The 18,636-nt window shown below is 36.9% G+C and overlaps 2 protein-coding genes across 2 annotated transcripts; one reads left to right on the forward strand and one right to left on the reverse strand.

Moving 5' to 3' along the window:
- Nucleotides 1–1,826: 1,826 nt before the first annotated feature.
- On the forward strand, nt 1,827–14,117 carry Cbr-pes-7 (the record flags this gene model as incomplete). Its single annotated transcript, XM_002646363.1, has 13 exons — nt 1,827–2,029; nt 2,313–2,556; nt 2,907–3,048; nt 3,774–4,076; nt 5,182–6,321; nt 7,284–7,492; nt 7,584–7,749; nt 8,569–9,137; nt 9,958–10,157; nt 10,858–11,239; nt 12,372–12,638; nt 13,669–13,950; nt 14,004–14,117. The coding sequence occupies 13 exons, from the start codon at nt 1,827–1,829 to the stop codon at nt 14,115–14,117; spliced, it is 4,221 nt and encodes a 1,406-aa protein (XP_002646409.1).
- A 1,639-nt stretch (nt 14,118–15,756) lies between these two features.
- CBG18783 lies at nt 15,757–18,636 on the reverse strand (the record flags this gene model as incomplete). Its single annotated transcript, XM_045241360.1, has 6 exons — nt 15,757–15,825; nt 16,528–16,656; nt 16,761–16,905; nt 16,959–17,116; nt 18,166–18,234; nt 18,448–18,636. The coding sequence occupies 6 exons, from the start codon at nt 18,634–18,636 to the stop codon at nt 15,757–15,759; spliced, it is 759 nt and encodes a 252-aa protein (XP_045096577.1).

Raw genomic sequence — 18,636 nt, forward strand, 5'->3', positions numbered from 1 at the left:
GTGGATTCTCGAAATTCTGAAAGTCCAAAACTTTGAAATTCTAAAATTCCAGAAAGTTCGAATTTCTAATTTTTTTCGATTTTTTGACATTTTTGAAAGTTCTGAAAAATCTGAAATTCTAACGACAATACCAAAAATGTATAAATTCAAAAATTCCTCCCTACTTTTTTCTTTTCTCACACCTGCCAAAACGAATCACACCAAACCAACAAAAAAGGAATTTAAAACACACAAAAAATATCGGAAAATGTCCCAGAAAAAAGGTGTGATTGTTTTTGAAGGACACAAATCAACATGTGATTGAAAAATTCCCCATTTTTTCAAAGAATTGAAATGTTAAAATCTCCCAAATTACCTCTTTTTCCGTATCATTAAAGTTTCCTCTCTCAAATTCACTGTGTCTGCGTCTCTCATTTTCTAATATTGCTTAACTTTCTGTTTTGAAAAAAGCTGAATAAAACGTATAAATGAACCGAAAATAGAAAAAAAAATCAAATTTTAAAATTGAAAAAAAATTCAAAAAAGCTTTTTTTTAAAAATTTGTTTTTAAAATTTTGTGAATTCCAAATAGACCATTTTTCAAAAACAATTTCCACCTGAAAATCAATTTTCTAGGACGTCTAGAAGCCGAGATACAGCCACTTGAAGTTTCGAGGCTAGAGACGCAGGCGACGAGACACACTGCGTCTCTAACTGTCTCTAACTGCCTGCGTCTCTTCAAAACTCTAAATAGCCATATCTCGGCTCCTAGACGTCCTAGAAAACTGGTTCTTTTACCAATATGTGTAATTTTTTGTGTAGTTTATGATGCAAATTTCGCATTACTGAAAAATGATTTTAAAAAAATGAAAATTTTGGGATTTTTATGGCACGAAACATATAGGCAAGCTAAAATCTGGAAAAAAAGGCAAAAATCACACTGAACAGTCAAAGTTTCAATTTTCTAGCTCATCTAGAAGCCGAGATATAGCTGTCTGAAGTTTCAGAAGAAACGCAGACAGTTAGAGTGTTCTCGTCGCCTGCGTCTCTCGCCTCCAAAACTTTAAATGGCTATATCTCAGCTCAAAAATGAGCTAGAAAGTTGGCTCTTCTTTCAAAATGCCTAATTCGATTTCTAGTTTGTGATCTTAAATGCTTGAAAATCCAAAAAATTTGGGAGTCTAAGTATCTGTGTCTCTTTACTCTTCTCTCTCCATCTCTCTACTCTGGATGACTAATACTTGTTGCACTTTAAAGTACTTTAGCTTAGCTTGGGGATGAAAAGAGAAGAGGGGGACCACATTTTGGAAATTGAAACTAAAAGGAAATGCCGCTTCCCTCTTATTCATCTTCTTCTTCTTCTTCAAGAGGAAGTGGTGCTCCATTGTGCTCCTTTTGTTCTTCCTCTTCTATTTTTATTCTCTAAATTCTAGATTCCAGAACGTGTGTACTATTTTTAGCTCAAATCAAGATTTAAAGAAGGATTTTTTAAAAAGTCCCATAGCTTTTCTAAACTTAGAAATTTTTGAAAAATTAAAAAAGAAAAATGTAGGACTTCGAAAGTTGTACAAAATAGATAAAAATTCAAAGTTCTAGCTCATTTACAAGCCGAGATACAGTCATTTGAAGTTTGGAGAGACACAGACAACGAGAACACTCTAACTGTCTGCGCTCTCCTGCTTTCCTACACTGTCTCTTCAAAACTTCAAACGGCTGTATCTCGGCTCCCAGACGTCCTAGAAATCTGGTTTTTAAACCAAAATTCGCGCTTTTTCCTTCTTTTCATTTTTTAAAAAATACATAATAAACTTTCTTCTCTTCAAGATCTTGAAATCTCCAGAGAAACTATGGAAACAAACCAGCACGAAGGACCAGAGGAGGAGATAATCCATCAAAATGGGCTGTCATCATCTTGTTCTTTTCTTCCACCACCACCACCATCTGAAAATCTGCCATCTCCAACGACATCTGAAGCCGTTGAAGACGTCGATGAACGACGTCTGAATCGCGTTGCCTATGAGTATTTGTGTCGATGTGAAGAAGTTCGAACGTAAGTACCGAATCGTCAAATTTGAGCCCATGTATCTCATTTTCTGTGAAAGATATCAAAAAGTGCTAAACTAATAAAATGTTGCTGATATCACGATAAGCATTTTATCAGTTGGCCACTTTTTGATATCTTTCAAAAGAATTAAGATATATAGGCTCAAAGTGGACGGCCCGGAAAGTTGTTTTTTTAAACTTTTAAATTTCAATTTTGTGATTCTGAATGTCTGAAAATCTGGAAAATCTGAAATTCCGATATTCCGAAATTCCAAAAAATCTGTTTCCAGATGGCTATCCGAATGCCTAAAAGATGATTCAATCGCTTCGATCACTGAATTGGAGGAAAATCTTCGGAATGGAGTTCTTTTGGCTCGTCTCGGACACTCATTTGCACCTCAAATTGTTCCAGAAAAAGGGATTTTCGATATCAATCAGGAAAAATATAAACAGAACGAGTCGATTCCAGTTTATAGACATTCTGATAACATTATGCAATGGAGAAGGGCAATGGAGAGTGTCAGATTGCCAGAGGTGAGCAATCAGTGGCCTAGAAAATTGAGTATTGGACAAGTTAGGCCACATAGTAGTATCTTTTTTTTTTAATTTGCTTTGCCGAATCTTCATCAATTGCCAGAACTCAAAAAAGTTGATCTTGAAGCGAGTTATGACCAATTGAGTTTGCTGGCCTAGAATTTCCTAGGCCACCGACTACAAATCACCGTAACTCGCTTTAAAATCGATATTTTTCAGTTCTGAAAATCGATTCAAAATCAGTAAAACAAGTGAAACAAACTGATATAAAATATGGACGGAATTTTCGAGATTTTTGGTTTTCTAGGCCATAAATAACCGAAGTAGCTTCGAAATGCTCCTTTTTCCAGATTTTCATCCCAGAAACCGCGGACGTCTTCGAAGGGCGAAACATGAAAACCGTATTCTGTCTCTTCGCACTAGCTACACTCTTACACAGACAACGAAAAGCGCCACCGATGAGAAATTTGGCGGGAAAAGCCAAATTTTCAAGTGAGTCAGAATTTCGCTCTGAAGATGTACATATTGCATCTTTCAAAACTTCAAAATCTTAATTTTGAAGCGAGTTACAAGTTTTTAGAGATGATGGCCTAGAAAACCAAATTAGGAGAAAACTAAAAAACTGGCCACCTTGAAAGAACTAGGTTAATATCAATCGATTTCCTTTTACCTTCTCTGTCTATTGCATTTTTCAAAATTTCAAAATCTCGATTTTGAAGCGAGTTATAACCATTGNTAACCCCGTGGGCCTAGAATTTGCAAATCCCTAGGCCACCATCTTCAAAGACGTGTAACTCGCTTCAAAACTGATGTTTTGGGGTTTAAGAATGTTAAAAATTCAGAAAAACAAAACACACAAGATGCTATAGAATGTAGCCTAGTTTTTCAATTGTTGGTTTTCTAGGCCACCAAGTTTGGCGAGCGGTAGCCTAGAAGACTGAAACTAGGCTGCGTTTTTTTAATGAAATTGTTTTAGATGTTTTTCTGAGTTCATCACGCTTTTCAAAACTGAAAAACCTCAATTTTCAACTGAGTTATAACCATTTGTAACCCGTGGCCTAGAATTTGCAAATCCTAGGCCACCATCTTTAAAAGCATGTAACTCGCTTTGAAATTGACATTTTTAAGTTTTGAAAAATGCAATAGATTGAGAAAAATGTAAAGAAGAAACTTATAAAAATTCTGAGTTCCAAAACTAACAAAAAATATATTTTCAGCCACGGAACTAGGCGCGGCCAAGGAAAACCTGAAAGATTCGAAACTTCCGGAGTTCGGAGATATTGGAAATATGTTATCAGACCGAAAAAATGATGCGACCGCTCAGGCAGTAGCAATGGAAATCCTTCGAGAGGCTGTAAACGAGATGGATTCAAAAAAAGTTCTGGAAATTCTGAAATCGGCTCCTGCCGCCATTGACTATGTTGAGGAGACGATGGGAGAGCAGTACTTAGATGGATTAAAGGAGGGGGCGGAGCCATTTACCAAAGTTTATGTGCAAAGTGTCATTAATTCTGCGAATAGTGAGTTTTTTCCCAAGTTTTTGATATTTTTCAGAATTCAAAAATATGCATTTTGAGCCAAGTTACGCTGGTTTGAAGTGGTGGCCTAGAAATCCAAAATAAAGTTAATTTCATTTTGTTTGTCAAATTTTCTTAAATATGCTGCATTTTTCAAAACTCAAAAACCTTTATTTTGAAGCAAGTTACAAGCCTTTGATCATGGTGGCCTAGGATTTACAAATTCTAGGCCACTGGTTACAAAGGGGCATAACTTGCTTCAAAATTGGAATTTTCAAGTTTTGAAAAGTGCGTTATACTCAGCTAAAAATGACAAACAAATAAATATAAAGCTTGGCCTAGTTTTTCAAGTTTCTGGTTTTCTAGGTCATCAATTTCGGCAACTTAGGAAAACATGAGAAATGAAGTGAAAAAAAATTCAGAGAAAACTAGGCCAAGAATAAACCTATTTTATTTTCACTGTTCTGTTTAACCCATATCATTTTTCAAAACTGAAAAATTTCCCTTTTGAAGCAGGTTACGAGCCTTTGAAGATGGTGGCCTAGGATTTGCAAATTCTAGGCCACTGTTTAGAAATGGTCGTAACTCGCTTAAAAATTGAGATTTCGAAATTTTGATAAATGTACTAGGCTGGAGAAAAAAAGTCTAATCGATTGAATTTGGTTTGTTTTCCTCATCGTGACCTAGTTTTCTTCAAATTTGGGTTTCTAGGCCACATACCCTAAAATGGTCGTAAATTGCCCGCGGTATGTCCGGGGTATCAGGTTCCTGTGATAAAATAGAAGAAAATCAACAAGAAATGCAACAAAATCGGTTTATTATGAACAAGTTAGAAAGAAACAACAAATAAAAGCTTAGAATTCAAGCAAACTCACTTGAAATCCTTAAAAGAGTCCCTAGAACAACCACGAGCCAAATCCAAGCTCGCAATCCCTCAAAACTAAATTCAAGTTGTGCGCGCGCCGAGCGGGATAGCGGAGTGTCGTTGCGTGGTTAGAGGGAACCTTTAGAAGGAGTTGGAGGGTAGATGCACCAGGCAACTCGTAACTTGCTTTAAATCAAGCATCTCGGAAGTTTCAAAAATGATACAAAATTGGTTTTTTTTCAGCAAAATCCGCCATGGACCAACTCGAAGCCCTTCTCTTATCTGTAGACGTCGATAACTCGCAAATCATCCATATTCTGGATCTTCTCCAAATTGAAGACGTCCGTCAATTCGCCACGTCGCTCTATATCGATTTGCTTCGAAAATCTAAGGACGAGCAATTGTCTTCTGGAGACCAAGTTCGAGATGTGATTGCTCATGCAAATGCTCTTGTTGAAGTCCGAATTGCCGTGGAGCACGGAAGTTCAGGAGACGTGCTAAAGGCTCTTCAGAATCCTCATCTGAATTTAGAAGACGTGGAGAAGTCGAACTCCACATTGTATTATAATCGGCTGAAGAAGGAGTTTGAAGGCGTCGATGATCAGAAGTTTTTGGTCCGCGAGCAACTCGCCGAAATCGTCTCCGACTATTCGAGCATCTCTCCAGAACGTCGAATGATTCTAGAACTGAATGGAGCACTGACACGTGGCGATTCAGAAGGCGTCGAGGTGATTCTGAAGAGAGTCTCTTTGGAGTTCTACGTGGAAGAAAATCTAGAATTCTACTGTAAGAGGCTAGGAAAAAAGAAGGCTGGAAATCTGGAAGAACTGAAAAACGAACTGGAAGATGTTAATCTGGAAGTGGAGAAGGCTTTCAAGCTCGCCGAGCAAGTCTTAAAAATCAATAAAGCCAAAGGATCAGAAGAGAAAATTCAGAAGGCGTTGAGAGGGCTGAAGGACCTGGAAGCAGATGGATATAGAAAGGAATTGATTCAATGGTACTCGAAGAAGCTTCTGGAAGTTTTAGAGACTTCAGAAAATTCTAAAGATGGCTGGATGGAGCAAGATTTCTCACTTGGCACAGTCTACGTATCAACTACCACGCCTACAGAAAGATCAAAAGTTGCCCAATCGCCTATCAACCCTAATTATCTTAATTGGGCAATTATCCATTTCCACCTAATTAAAGAAAATAAGGACTTTGATGAGTATTTTAAGAAAAATGAGTCGGAAGTAGTGAAAGGGCAAAATGCACTTCGGAAGTTTCTGGAACAAAAACGGGCGGCTAAGGAGGCGGAGCTTAAGAAGGAGCAAGATGAGGCGGCGGCGAAGATACAGTCAAGATACAAGGTCTATAGGAATAAGAAGGATTTGGAACTTTTGAGTGAGTTTTTTCTAGAACTGAAAAATATGAGTTTTGAACCAAGTTACGACCATTTTAAGCTTGTGGCCTAGGATTTTCAGATTCTAGGCCACGGGTTACAAATAGTTATAACTCACTTCAAAATTGGAATTTTCGAATTCTAAAAAATATGTTTAACTTAAGAAAAAATAGGAAATAAATTGGCAAAAAAAGCGTGACCTAGTTTTGGTTTTTTTTGTTCCTTGTTAGACCATTGCTTGCAAAACTTGATGGCCTAGGAAACCAAGTTTTGTGAAACTAGGTCAAATTTTATATCATCTTGTTTGTTATGTTTTACTGAATGTATTGCACTTTTTAAAACTCGAAAATGTTAAGTTTGAAGCGAGTTACAAGCCTTTGAACATAGTGGCCTAGGATTTGTAAATTCTAGGCCACCGGTGACATATGGTCATAACTCGCTTCAAAAATGGGGCTTTGGAATTTTGAAGTGTGTGTAGGAACTTAGGAAAACATGAGAAATATTTTATTGAAATAAGCTTTTTCACAGTTTCGGTTTTCTAGGCCACCAGTTGCCGAAATTGATGGCCTAGGAAACCAGAAACTTGAAAAACTAGGCCAAGCTTTATATTTATTTGTTTGTCACTTTCAGCTGAGTATAACACATTTTTCAAAACCCAAAAATTTCACTTTTGAAGCGAGTTACAAGCCTTTGAACATGGTGGCCTAGGATTTGCAAGTTCTAGGCCACTGGTCACTAATGGTCATAACTTGCTTTAAAATTGAGGTTTTGAAGTTTCGAAAAATGTAATATACTCAGGAAAGAAAATGAAGTCGATTGATGTTAACCTAGTTTGCTCACCGTGGCCTAGTTTTCTCAAAATTTGGTTTTCTAGGCCACCATATTCAAGCTGTTGTATCTCAGTTCAAAATACATATTTTTCAATTCTAAAAACTGTCTGGAATTCTCGAATCGAATTTCTCAGAAACCACAACAACCCCATCGCTTTCATTGGTCCGGAAGTTCGTGAATCAATTGCCACGTGGCGAAGTGGATTTCACCGATGACCTAGAAGTTGCTGAATCGAAAACCGAGGTTTCTCGACTGATGGCATCCAATAGGCAATTGGATAAAAATTTGGAAGAAATGGACGAAAATATTGGATTGCTCATAAAGAATCGGCTCAATTTGCAGGTAAATTTTGAACTTTTGAAGTCTAAAAGTTTGATTTTCGGGTTTAAAATCAGTCTTTTTTGCCAAAGAAAACTCATGGAGCATCTTCCAGGACGTGATTGCTCATCGTGACAAGACCGCGGCTTCCGCTGAAGATTTCGCCGCAAAAACTGAAGTTTCGAACAAAAAACAAAGAGAAAAATCGTCGGTAGAATCTCTGGAACAGCTGTTGTACTACCTGCAAACCAAGCCGAATTACTTGGCAAACTTGATTGAGGGTTAGTTATTATTCGTTTGTTTGTCACATTTCGTTGAATATTGCGCTTTTTTCAAAACTGAAAAATATGCATTTTGAACCAAGTTACGCCAATTTGAAGTTGGCGGCCTAGAAAACCAAATTTTTGAAAACTAGGCCACGATTTATATAGTTTTGTTTGCTATTTTTTGTTGAATATATCACATTTTTCAAAATCGAAAAATGTTGATTTTGAAGCGAGTTACAAGCCTTTGAACATGGTGGCCTAGGATTTGCAAATTCTAGGCCACGGGTTAGAAATGGTCATAACTTGCTTCAAAATTGAGATTTTCGAGTTTTTAAAATTGTGATGAACTCAGAAAAACATGGGAAATAATTTGATAAAGTGAACATAGCGCAGTTACGGTTTTCTAGGCCGCTATTTTTTCTAGGCCACTATCCAAACTTGGTGGCCTAGAAAACCGAAAATTGAAAAACTAGGTCACTGATTATATCACTTTGTTTGTTACTTTTTGCTGAATGTAATCCATTTTTCAAAACTCAAAAATATCCATTTTGAAGCGAGTTGCAAGCCTTTGAACATGGTGGCCTAGGATTTGTAATTCCTAGGCCACTGGTTACAAATAGTCATAACTCGCTTCAAAATTGAGATTTTGGAGTTTTAAAAAATGCAATAGCTTGAGGAGAAAAGTGGAATCGATTGATATTTATTTTGTTTTCTCAGCGTGGCCTAGCTTTCTCCAAAATTTGATTTTCTAGGCCACAAACCCTAAAATGGTCGTAACTTGGCTCAAAACTGGCAAATTTTTCCGATTTTTTTTTGTAAAAAAAATGATTTCAGGCCTCCGCGAGAACCGTACCGAAATGATGACGGATGTCGTCTCGCCAATCTTCGGCTTCCTTAGTGACAATCGAGAACAATTCCTCCTGGTCCGACTCCTGTGTGAACTTCTCGGCCGCAACGTTGCTCAACTCCGTCAAATTGAAGATTTCCATTCGAACTACTTCATGCAAGCCACTGCGGACACTGTCAAACTATCTACTTTCGACAATATTCTATCAGATCCATGCCAATCGATAATCGACGAGCTCACCAATTATGTCGACGAGGAATCCAGAGTTAAAACGTTCCATTTGGATCCGGTGGACCTTTATCAGAACCTCTACGGCAGATCAGTCGAATCAGTTGAGAAGGCATTGCAAGACACTACAGTATCCGATATTCTGAGTAGCTCGATTTCGTTCTTGGCCAAATGGAGCGAGAGGTTCATGGATGCCGTATTTGAGAACTACAAATTGCCGAAGAGCTGTGTTTATATGACTTCTTATCTGGAAACTGCACTTCGCCACCAATTTCCAGCTGCTACAGCGATGCAGATTGATCAGACAGTTGCCATGTTTGCGTTTAAGGTTTGTGGGAGGGAATGGGGAAGTTCAGATGAATCTGAATCATTCTGAATAGTCCTAGCTGGTCCTGGATAGTCCTGAATCCTTTATCGATGGTTCTAGATGACCCTTGATAGTCCTGCAAAAACTTAAATGATTCTAATCGATCCTGGATGGTCCTGAATAGTCCTGAATCGTTCTAAATAGTTATGGATAGTCCTGGATGATCCTCCATTATTCTGAACGATACAAAAAATTTTGGGATTGTCCTTGACAATTCTAGATGATCCTGAATGATTCTAGACAATTCTGAATGGTTCTGGATGATCCTGGATGGCCCCAGATGGTCTTAGATCGTCCTGGATCACTCCAATTAGCTCTGAATGATCCTGCATAATTCTGGTTTGTCCTCGCTGGTCCTTAGTGGTTTGAAATGGTTCTGAATGATCCTAGATGCCCTTGGGTTTTTTTTGAATCATACTGGATCGTTTTGAATAGTCCTAGAAGGCCCTGGCTCGTCCTTGTTGGTTCTAGATGGTTCTGGATTTTTCTGGATGATCCTGGATGATCCTGAATGGTTCCGGATAGCTGTCAATAGTTCAGAACAATCCTTGATGCTCCTGAATAGCCCTGGATAATTCTAGATGACCTTGGATGGTTTTGAATAGTTCTGGAGGATCCTGGATGCTTCTAGACAATCCTAGGCAATTTCAGATAGTCCTTGATAGTTCTAAAATAATTCTGAATGGTCTATGATAATCCTGAATGGTCCTGAAGGTTCCTGAATGACCTTGGTCTGTCCTAAATAGGCAAGCATAAACTACAAACTACAACCTCTTTCCAGGTATTCCTCAGCCATCACCTCACATCTCCGCGAAGCCTATTCCGTGCCCTCGGAATACAAATTACCGATGATGCGACTCATCGCCTGGAGGCCATAATACAGTTCACAGAAAACGCAGTAGCCAACAAAGGATATGCCAATAAGCTGTGGTTTTTGTCGCGTCTAAACGCCAATGTTCATGTTATTCACAGGAAGTTCATGTGAGTTGTCGGTTCGGTGGCCTAGAAAAACAAATACTGGAAAAATTAGGCCATATCTAATATGCATTTTGTTTCACTTGTTTTGCTGTGTTTGAATCAATTTTCAGAACTCAAAAATGTTGATTTTGAAGCGAGTTATGACTGATTGAGTTCGGTGGCCTAGAATTTCGGATTTCTAGGCCACCAGTTACAAACCGCTGTAACTCGCTTTAACATTGAGTTTTTCGTTTTCTGAAAAGTGTTTTAGGCTCAGTAAAATATGGCAAATTATTTCATGTAACATGAATAACAAAGTTTTGATGTTTGAGACTGCCCTTTGCCAAATTTGGTGGCCTAGAAAACCAAATACCTGAAAAGTTAGGCCACAAGTATTATAATTTTGTTGCACTTGTTTTCCTGAGACTAATTCAATTTTCAGAACTCAAAAATGTCTATTCTGAAGCCAGTTACGAGCCAGTTACGATCAGTTCCCTGGCCTAGAATTTTGGATTCCTAGGCCACTGGCCACAAATGACCGTAACTCGCTTCAAAATTGAATTTTTCAAGTTTTAAAAAGAGTTTTAAAATCGTTAAAAAAATCGTGAACATAACAATTTGCAAAAGCGGCCTAACTTTTTGAGAATTTGGTTTTCTAGGCCACCAAACTTGTAACTCATTTCAATATTGAGCTTTTCAAGTTTTTAAAAGTTACAATTTCCAGCGAGTACATCAACAAGAACGTCCGCAATGTGGTGCTGGATGAAATCTACTCAATGAACGAATTCACCCAATTCGATCCATTCCACAAGCCAACACTCTCACTTATCGATAAACACCTACAAACTGTTATCGAATGTCTCCGAAAACACAAAAACGACATTTCGGAAGGAAACGAAGATCAAATCGTGCAACTGATCGAATCGATTGATGACGTGGCAACTTCAGATGGCGTCGTGATGCTTCAATTGCATCCATCGCCGAATGAGATGTTGCCAGATGGAACACAGGCTCATTTGTTCACAAGAGCAAAGAAACAAGTGGTGGAGTTGTTGTTGGAAGGAGTTCCAGGAACTGATGTGGAGCAGTTGGTCGAGCAGAAGGAGGTGAGGTTGAATTGGAGCATTCACAATACTTTCTCAAACCTTTTTTGTTGGATTTAATCCATTTTTCAAAACTCGAAAATATCACTTTCGACGAGCCTTTGAAGATGGTGGCCTAGGATTTGCAGATTCTAGGCCACCGGTTACAAACGGTCATAACTCGCTTCAAATTCAGAATTTTCAAATTCTGAAAAGTGTGATGAACTCTGGAAAACATGGAAAATAAATTAATAAAACGAACAAGGTCCCGTTATAGACGACCACTTGCCAAATTTGGTGGCCTAGAAAACCGCAAAATTGAAACACCAAGCCAAAAATAGTATCAAATTGTTTGCTTCGTTTTGCTGCATGTAATGCATTTTTAAAAATTTGAAACTTTCAATTTTGAAGAGAGTTAGTCGCTTTTGAAGATGGTGGCCTAGGATTTGCAAATTCTAGGCCACAGGTTACAAATGGTCATAACTCGCTTCAAAACTGGAATTTTTAAGTTTTAAAACCTGCGATAGACTGAGGAGAGACATTGAAATAAATTGAAATTTAACGTGACCTAGTTTTCTCAAAATTTGGTTTTCTAGGCCACCAACCCAAAAATGGTTGTGTCTGGGCTCAAAAATGAGCATTTTTTTCACTGTTTTTTCCGGCAAATCCGTCTCCGATTTGTCTGGAAATTTCATAAAATGTTAAACTATATTAGAGCTTTATTTTTGTAAATATCAACTTTTTTGTAAAATGGATTCCTGGAGAGATAGGCCTTGGTGAATAGGCATGTCTATTCGCTCCCAACCTATAAAAGCGTTCGAAGCAATTATCTCGCTTCCTATGAAAGATATCAAAAATGTGTTAACTGATAAAATATTGGTGATATTATGATAAATATTTTATTAGTTAAAATCTTTTTGACATCTTTTACAGGAAATGAGATATAGGGGCTCAAATTTGGATGATCATTTTATTAGAGCAAATACAATGCTCAATTTGAGAGCCCTACAAAAGGAGCCAGAATTTTTCGATTTGTTTGAAAATTTCAAAGAGTACTAAACAAAAATAAAGCTTCATTTTTGTAATTGACAACTTTTTCGTAAAATTTCAACCAAGCTTTCATTTTTGGAATTTCTATCTAAACCCATTATTTCAGGTGACCCCCGCCATGCAATCCATTCAAACGAATCTCAAAAAAGACTTGGCTCAACTGGAAGATGATGGACGGACCAGCAAGTCAGACAAATATCAATCGATCGTGACAGATATCGCAAATGACATTCGCCTTCATGAGAGACGCCAACGCGAACGGGCGGAGCAGAAAAAGAGCATTGCGGCTACGCGGCGAAAGTTGATGGAGCAGAGAGAGGAGTTGAATGAGAAGTTGGCAAGATATGAGGAATATTTGGAGACGTGTTTGCAGGTGAGTATATCTCATTTTGTAGAAATTGTTTCAGAGAGTCTAAATCAATTTTTAGAACTCAGAAAACACAATTTTTAAGCAAGTTACAAGTCTTTGAAGATGGTGGCCTAGAAAACCGAATACCTGAAAACCTAGGCCACATTTTTTCACCATTTTGTTTCATTTGTGTCGCTGACTCTGAATTAACTTTCAAAACTCGAAAATGTTGATTTTGAAGCGAGTTACAGTTGTTTGTAACTGGTGGCCTAGAAATGCGAAATTCTAGGCCACCGTCTTCAAAAGCTTGTAACTCGCTTCAAAATCGACATTTTTGAATTTTGAAAATCAATTTGGACTTGGCAAAACAAACACAACAACCTGATGATAAATGTGGCCTAACTTTTCCAAATTGTCAGTTTTCCTCTTGCCAAACTTGGTGGCCTAGAAAACCAAACATTGGAAAACTAAGCCAAAATTTATATCACTTTGTTTGGTTCTTTTTGCTGAATGTGCTGCATTTCTCAAAACTCAAAAATGTTGGATTTGAAGCGAGTTACAAGTCTTTGAAAATTATGGCCTAGGATTTTCAAATTCAAGGATTTTCAAATTCTAGGCTATTGGTTACAAATGATCATAACTCGCTTCTAAATCAATATATTCAAGTTTTGAAAACTGCTTTAGACTCAGAAAAACAAATAAAACAAAGTTATAATAAATGTGACCTAACTTTTTGAGTTTCCGCTTGCCAAACTTGGTGGCTTAGAAAACCAACTATTTGAAAAGTTAGGCAACATTCTGACAATTTCGTAGGAATCGTGTTAGTGAGTCTAAAACACTTCTCAAAACTAGAAAAGCCCACTTTTGAAGCAAGTTACGGCCGTTTGTAACCAGTGGCCTAGAATCTGTAAACCCTAGGCCACCATCTTTAAAGGCTTGTAACTCGCTTCAAAATCAGCCGTTTTAAGTTCTGAAAATTGATTCAGACTTGGAGAAAACAAATGAAACAAAATGATAAGAAATGTGACCTAAAAAATTGTTTAAAATATTCCAGAATCTCTCCCGAACTTCTCGTCGTCTCTCGTTCCGTCCGAATACCAAAGAAGCCGGGAAAATTCAGAAGGAGCGCGCTTCATTGGACCAAATTAAAACTTATAAGAGTTCGGCTGAGAAATTGTTCAAAAAAGGAGTTATCAAGGAGATTTTGGGATACCAAACGCCAAAACGAATCTCAAAACTGACTGTTGAGATTTCTTCCTCCGAAGAATCGGGCGTTTTTTCAATGATTTTGACAGAGGGAAAACAGCAAATTGGTGATGCCACGTTGCAGTTCCAGGTAAGACAATACAAAGACTACAAAGACTACAAACTACAAAACGCGATTTTCAGGACCTTCTAAAATCCGAATCGCTCTCCGAACCCATCTACACCATCAACAAATTGGTCGTGCTGGATGTGAAGAAGGCAATTCAGTACATTAACAAAAAATTCTATAACAAGTGATTTATCCATGAAAATCCCCCCATGATTATTACCGGTTTACACCCCCACCCCCCAAAAAATTTGCAATTCTTTCTTTCTTTTGTTGTATTTCAATAAATTAATTTTGCTTTAATCAAAGAAAATCTGTTTTCAGAACTCAAAGATGCTGATTTTGAAGCGAGTTACGACCGATTGAGTTTGGTGGCCTAGAAAACCAAATGATTGAATAGTTAGGCCGTGCTTTTTATCATTCTGTTTCATTTTTTACGCCGGGTCTAAATCCGTTTTCAGAACTCGAAAATATTGATTTTGAAGCGAGTTACAAGCCTTTGAAGTTGGTGGCCTAGAATTCCAAATTTCTAGGCCACTGGTCACAAACGGGCATAACTCGCTTCAAAATCGAGCTTTTCGAGTTTTAAAAAGTGATTTAGACTCAGCGACACAAATGAAATGAAGTGATAATAAATGTGGCCTAACTTTTCAAATAGTTGGTTTTCTAGGCCACCAAGTTTGGCAAGCGGAAACCGAAAAAGTTATGTCACATTTATTATAACTTTGTTTTATCTTTTTTTCTGAGTCTAAAGCAATTCTCAGAACTTAGAAATATTGATTTTGAAGTGAGTTATGATCATTTGTAACCAATGGCCTAGAATTTGCAAATCCTAGGACACAATTTTCAAAGACTTGTAACTCGCTTCAAAATTGACATTTTTGAGTTTTGAAAAATGCAGCGCATTCAGCAAAAAGAACCAAACAAAGTGATATACATCTTGTAATCTGAGACTATCCGATGCGAGACGAGCGAACGGACGGTTTGGGTACTCAAGAATCGTTTCGACGCGTTTATACAATTTTCTCAGATGTCAACAACAATTTTTGTAGGTTGTAGTTTTTCAGCCCACTCACTTTTTTGGATTAGTCAAAATTCAGAAATTCAGAAATTCAGAAATTCAGAAATTCAGAAATTCAGAAATTCAGAAATTCAGAAATTCAGAAATTCAGAAATTCAGAAATTCAGAAATTCAGAAATTCAGAAATTCAGAAATTCAGAAATTCAGAAATTCAGAAATTCAGAAATTCAGAAATTCAGAAATTCAGAAATTCAGAAATTCAGAAATTCAGAAATTCAGAAATTCAGAAATTCAGAAATTCAGAAATTCAGAAATTCAGAAATTCAGAAATTCAGAAATTCAGAAATTCAGAAATTCAGAAATTTCATAAAACCAAAGTTCTGAAATTCCGAAGAATGTCAAAGAAAAAATATAATATATTTATTTTCTTTCATTTCTTCCATCATTAAAAATCAAATTCAAAAATTCCAAAAAAATTGAATTTTGACAGAAAAAAAAAATCGAGAAAAAATCTACAGGTTTCAAAGGAACAGAGAGAGCATTTTTCAATTATCTACAGTTTTTTCAAAAATTTATTGCTTTTTTCAATTATTAATTTTTTTTTTCAAAAATAAAATTTTTGATGAGAACGAGATCCGACTAAAAAATCGATTGGGACAGAGATCAAAAGATCAAACGGTGGACGAGAGAGTGAGAGAGTGTTAGAGAAAAAAAACTATTTACAATTTTAAGACAGAGAAAAATAAAAAGTATGTAAATTTATTATTTTTTGGCCAAAAATTATTTTAGAAGAGTTCCAGAATTTCAGCTTATCCTCGTTTCGTGTCTTCGTTCATCGTTTTTGTAATCAAATGGGGCAATTCGCTAATGTCCTCGAGCTGAAAAAATTAAAATTTCAAAAAATACTTGAAACAATTTTTTTTCAAAAAATCCTAAAATTTATTCTGTAATTTTTACCATTCTTCTGAAAATTTTAGAAATTCAGAAATTCAGAAGTTTCGAAATGTAGTTTTTCAGCCCACTCAATTTTTTGGATGAGTCAGAAATTCAGAAATTCGGAAATTCAGAAATTCGAAAATTCAGAAACTCAAAAATTCAGAAATTCAGAAATTCAGAAATTCAGAAATTCAGAAATTCAGAAATTCAGAAATTCAGAAATTCTGAAATTCTGAAATTCAGAAATTCAGAAATGCAGAAATTCAGAAATTCAGAAATTCAGAAATTCAGAACTTCAGAAATTCAGAAACTAAGAATATCAGAAACTCAGAAATTCAGAAATTCAGAAATTCTGAAATTCTGAAATTCAGAAATTCTGAAAATCTGAAAATCTAAAATTCCGAAGATGCTGAATATCAGAAATTCAAAAATCTCAAAATTTCAAAAATTCCAAAATTGTATAAAATACATTTTCTGAGTTTTTTCATCGATTTTTGGCATAAAATTCGGAAAATCGCTTCAAACATCTTTTTAAACGGTTTCGAGCACACAAATCGATCTCATTTTCATCGCCAAATCCTCGCAAATCGATTTCTTATACAATTTCAAATTTCCCGCCTCCCAGTCCACCAGAGCGCACTTACGAAATAATCCGAATACTGTGCGAGAGTTTCGCGGGTGCCTACACCGGTCATCACAGCGACACTGGCTCGAAGTCCAGCCACTTTTCCCATTTTCAAATCGGCAATTGTGTCGCCGACCATAAGAGTCTCCTGAAAGAAATGCAATTGCGCTCTAATGAAATTTCCTTGAAAAAATGACCCGAAGAGACCGATTTTGATCATTTTTTAGCAATTACTCAATAGAGCGCACTTACCTTCAGCTCAACGCCAAGACGTTTGCAAATTTGAATTGCACAATGTGGCGATGGTTTTGGCACGATGCCAACATCATTTCCACAAATGATGTCATCCAAAAACGGGATAACACCCATTTTGTTCATTTGGTCGATGGTGGCGGCTCTAGAAAACTTTTGAAATTCAATTTTTTTTAAATTTTTCTGGAATTAATGTACCTGGAGTCAGCGGTGCACACGGCAATTTTGATTCCCATGGCCTTGAGAGTGGTGAAAAGTGCGGGCATATCACAGACTGGACACATCTCGCCTGGCGACGCTTCTTGAACACATCCATGGGTGATGGCGTCGGCTTCGACTTGGGTGATTCCGAAAGTCTATAATTGTTTTTCATTTTTTGAATTCTCAAATTTTCAGCTATCCGAAACTGTTTTTAAAATTCAAAACGCTCGATTTTGAGCCAAGTTATGACTATTTTAAGGTGGTGGCCTAGATTTTGCACGGTGGCCTAGAACTTCCCAGGCCACAAATTGCCAAAGTTAAAAAATTTGGTTGCGTTGGTTCTCCCGCACATTTTGCAAATTTCAGAATTCAAAAATGTTATCATAGAGCCGAGTTATGAGCATTTGTAACCGATGGCCTAGAAATTTGAAATTCTAGGCCATCATGTTTAAAGCCTTGTAACTCGCTTCAAAGTTGGTATTTTTGAATTTTGAAAACAGCTTTTGTTTTGTCCGAACAAGTCAAATCTATTGATATGCATCATGGATTTGTTTTCTAAATTCCTAGCCCACCAAATTCGATTTTCTATGCCTCCCAACTTCAAATGGTCATAACTCGGTTTAAGCTCGAGATTTTTTGAAGTTAGAAATATACCACTTATTGTCTAATTTTGCAGATTTTGTTTCGTTGATTGTCCCGTACATTTTACAATTTTCAGAGGTCGAAAATTTTCTTTTAGAGCCGAGTTACAAGCATTTGTAACCGGTGGCCTAGAAACTGAAAACACTAGGCCATCATGTTTAAAGGCTTGTAACTCGCTTCAAAGTTGATATTTTTAAAATCTAAAAACTGGAATAGATTTGTCTTGACAAGTCAAATCTATTGAAATAAAATGTGATTTAGTTTAGTGGCCTTCTAGGCCACCAAATGTGATTTTCTATGCCTCTCAACTTCAAAAAATCATATCTTGGCCCAAAATTGATATTTTCGAAATCTCAAAATTGGAATAGGCTTGTCTAGGCTAGGCTGTTTTTGGTATACCTTGTAGTTTGTAAAAAATAGCCCAGCTTTCCTAATTTTTGGTATTCTAGGCCACCAGCTTCAAATGGTCATAACTTGGCTCAAAATCGAGGTTTTTTAAATCTAATTTCTGTTGTTGATTTGTCGAAATTCCAAATTTTCAAAAATTTCAAAATTTCCATACCTGAAGAGTCAACGAGATATCCTCACGAATGCCAGTGAGTGTCTTCTCGGCAAGTGCTCCCATTGAAACCTGAAACCTTTCGAAATTTTATGACATCACTTTTTGGCATGATGCCAAAGGGACCAGATTGATGAGCGCAGGTTTTTGGCTCCTTTTTTTTGGGGATTTCCCTAGAGGGCGAGAGAGAAGAGGGATGAGAGAAAAATTGGTGTTTTCTGGTCAGGTGGTCTAGATCTTTGAAGTCTAAAAATCCCAAATTTCAAAAAATTTCCAAAATGTTACCTTTCCAGCGACTGGATCAACGCCCAATGTTTTGTAGATGGCTGGACCGACGCGTAAATTGGTGGCTGCCTCCAAAAGTCTCACTGTAGTTTTTGCGTAGGGCATCCACATTTTGTTAAAGTCCAAAAGAGTTCCATCCTTATCGAAAATGATCAATTTGACACCGTTGTTTGGGGTTGATGCAGTCAT

This window comes from Caenorhabditis briggsae, assembly GCF_000004555.2.
Source record: "Caenorhabditis briggsae complete genome, chrI, whole genome shotgun sequence".
NCBI lineage: Eukaryota > Metazoa > Nematoda > Chromadorea > Rhabditida > Rhabditidae > Caenorhabditis > Caenorhabditis briggsae.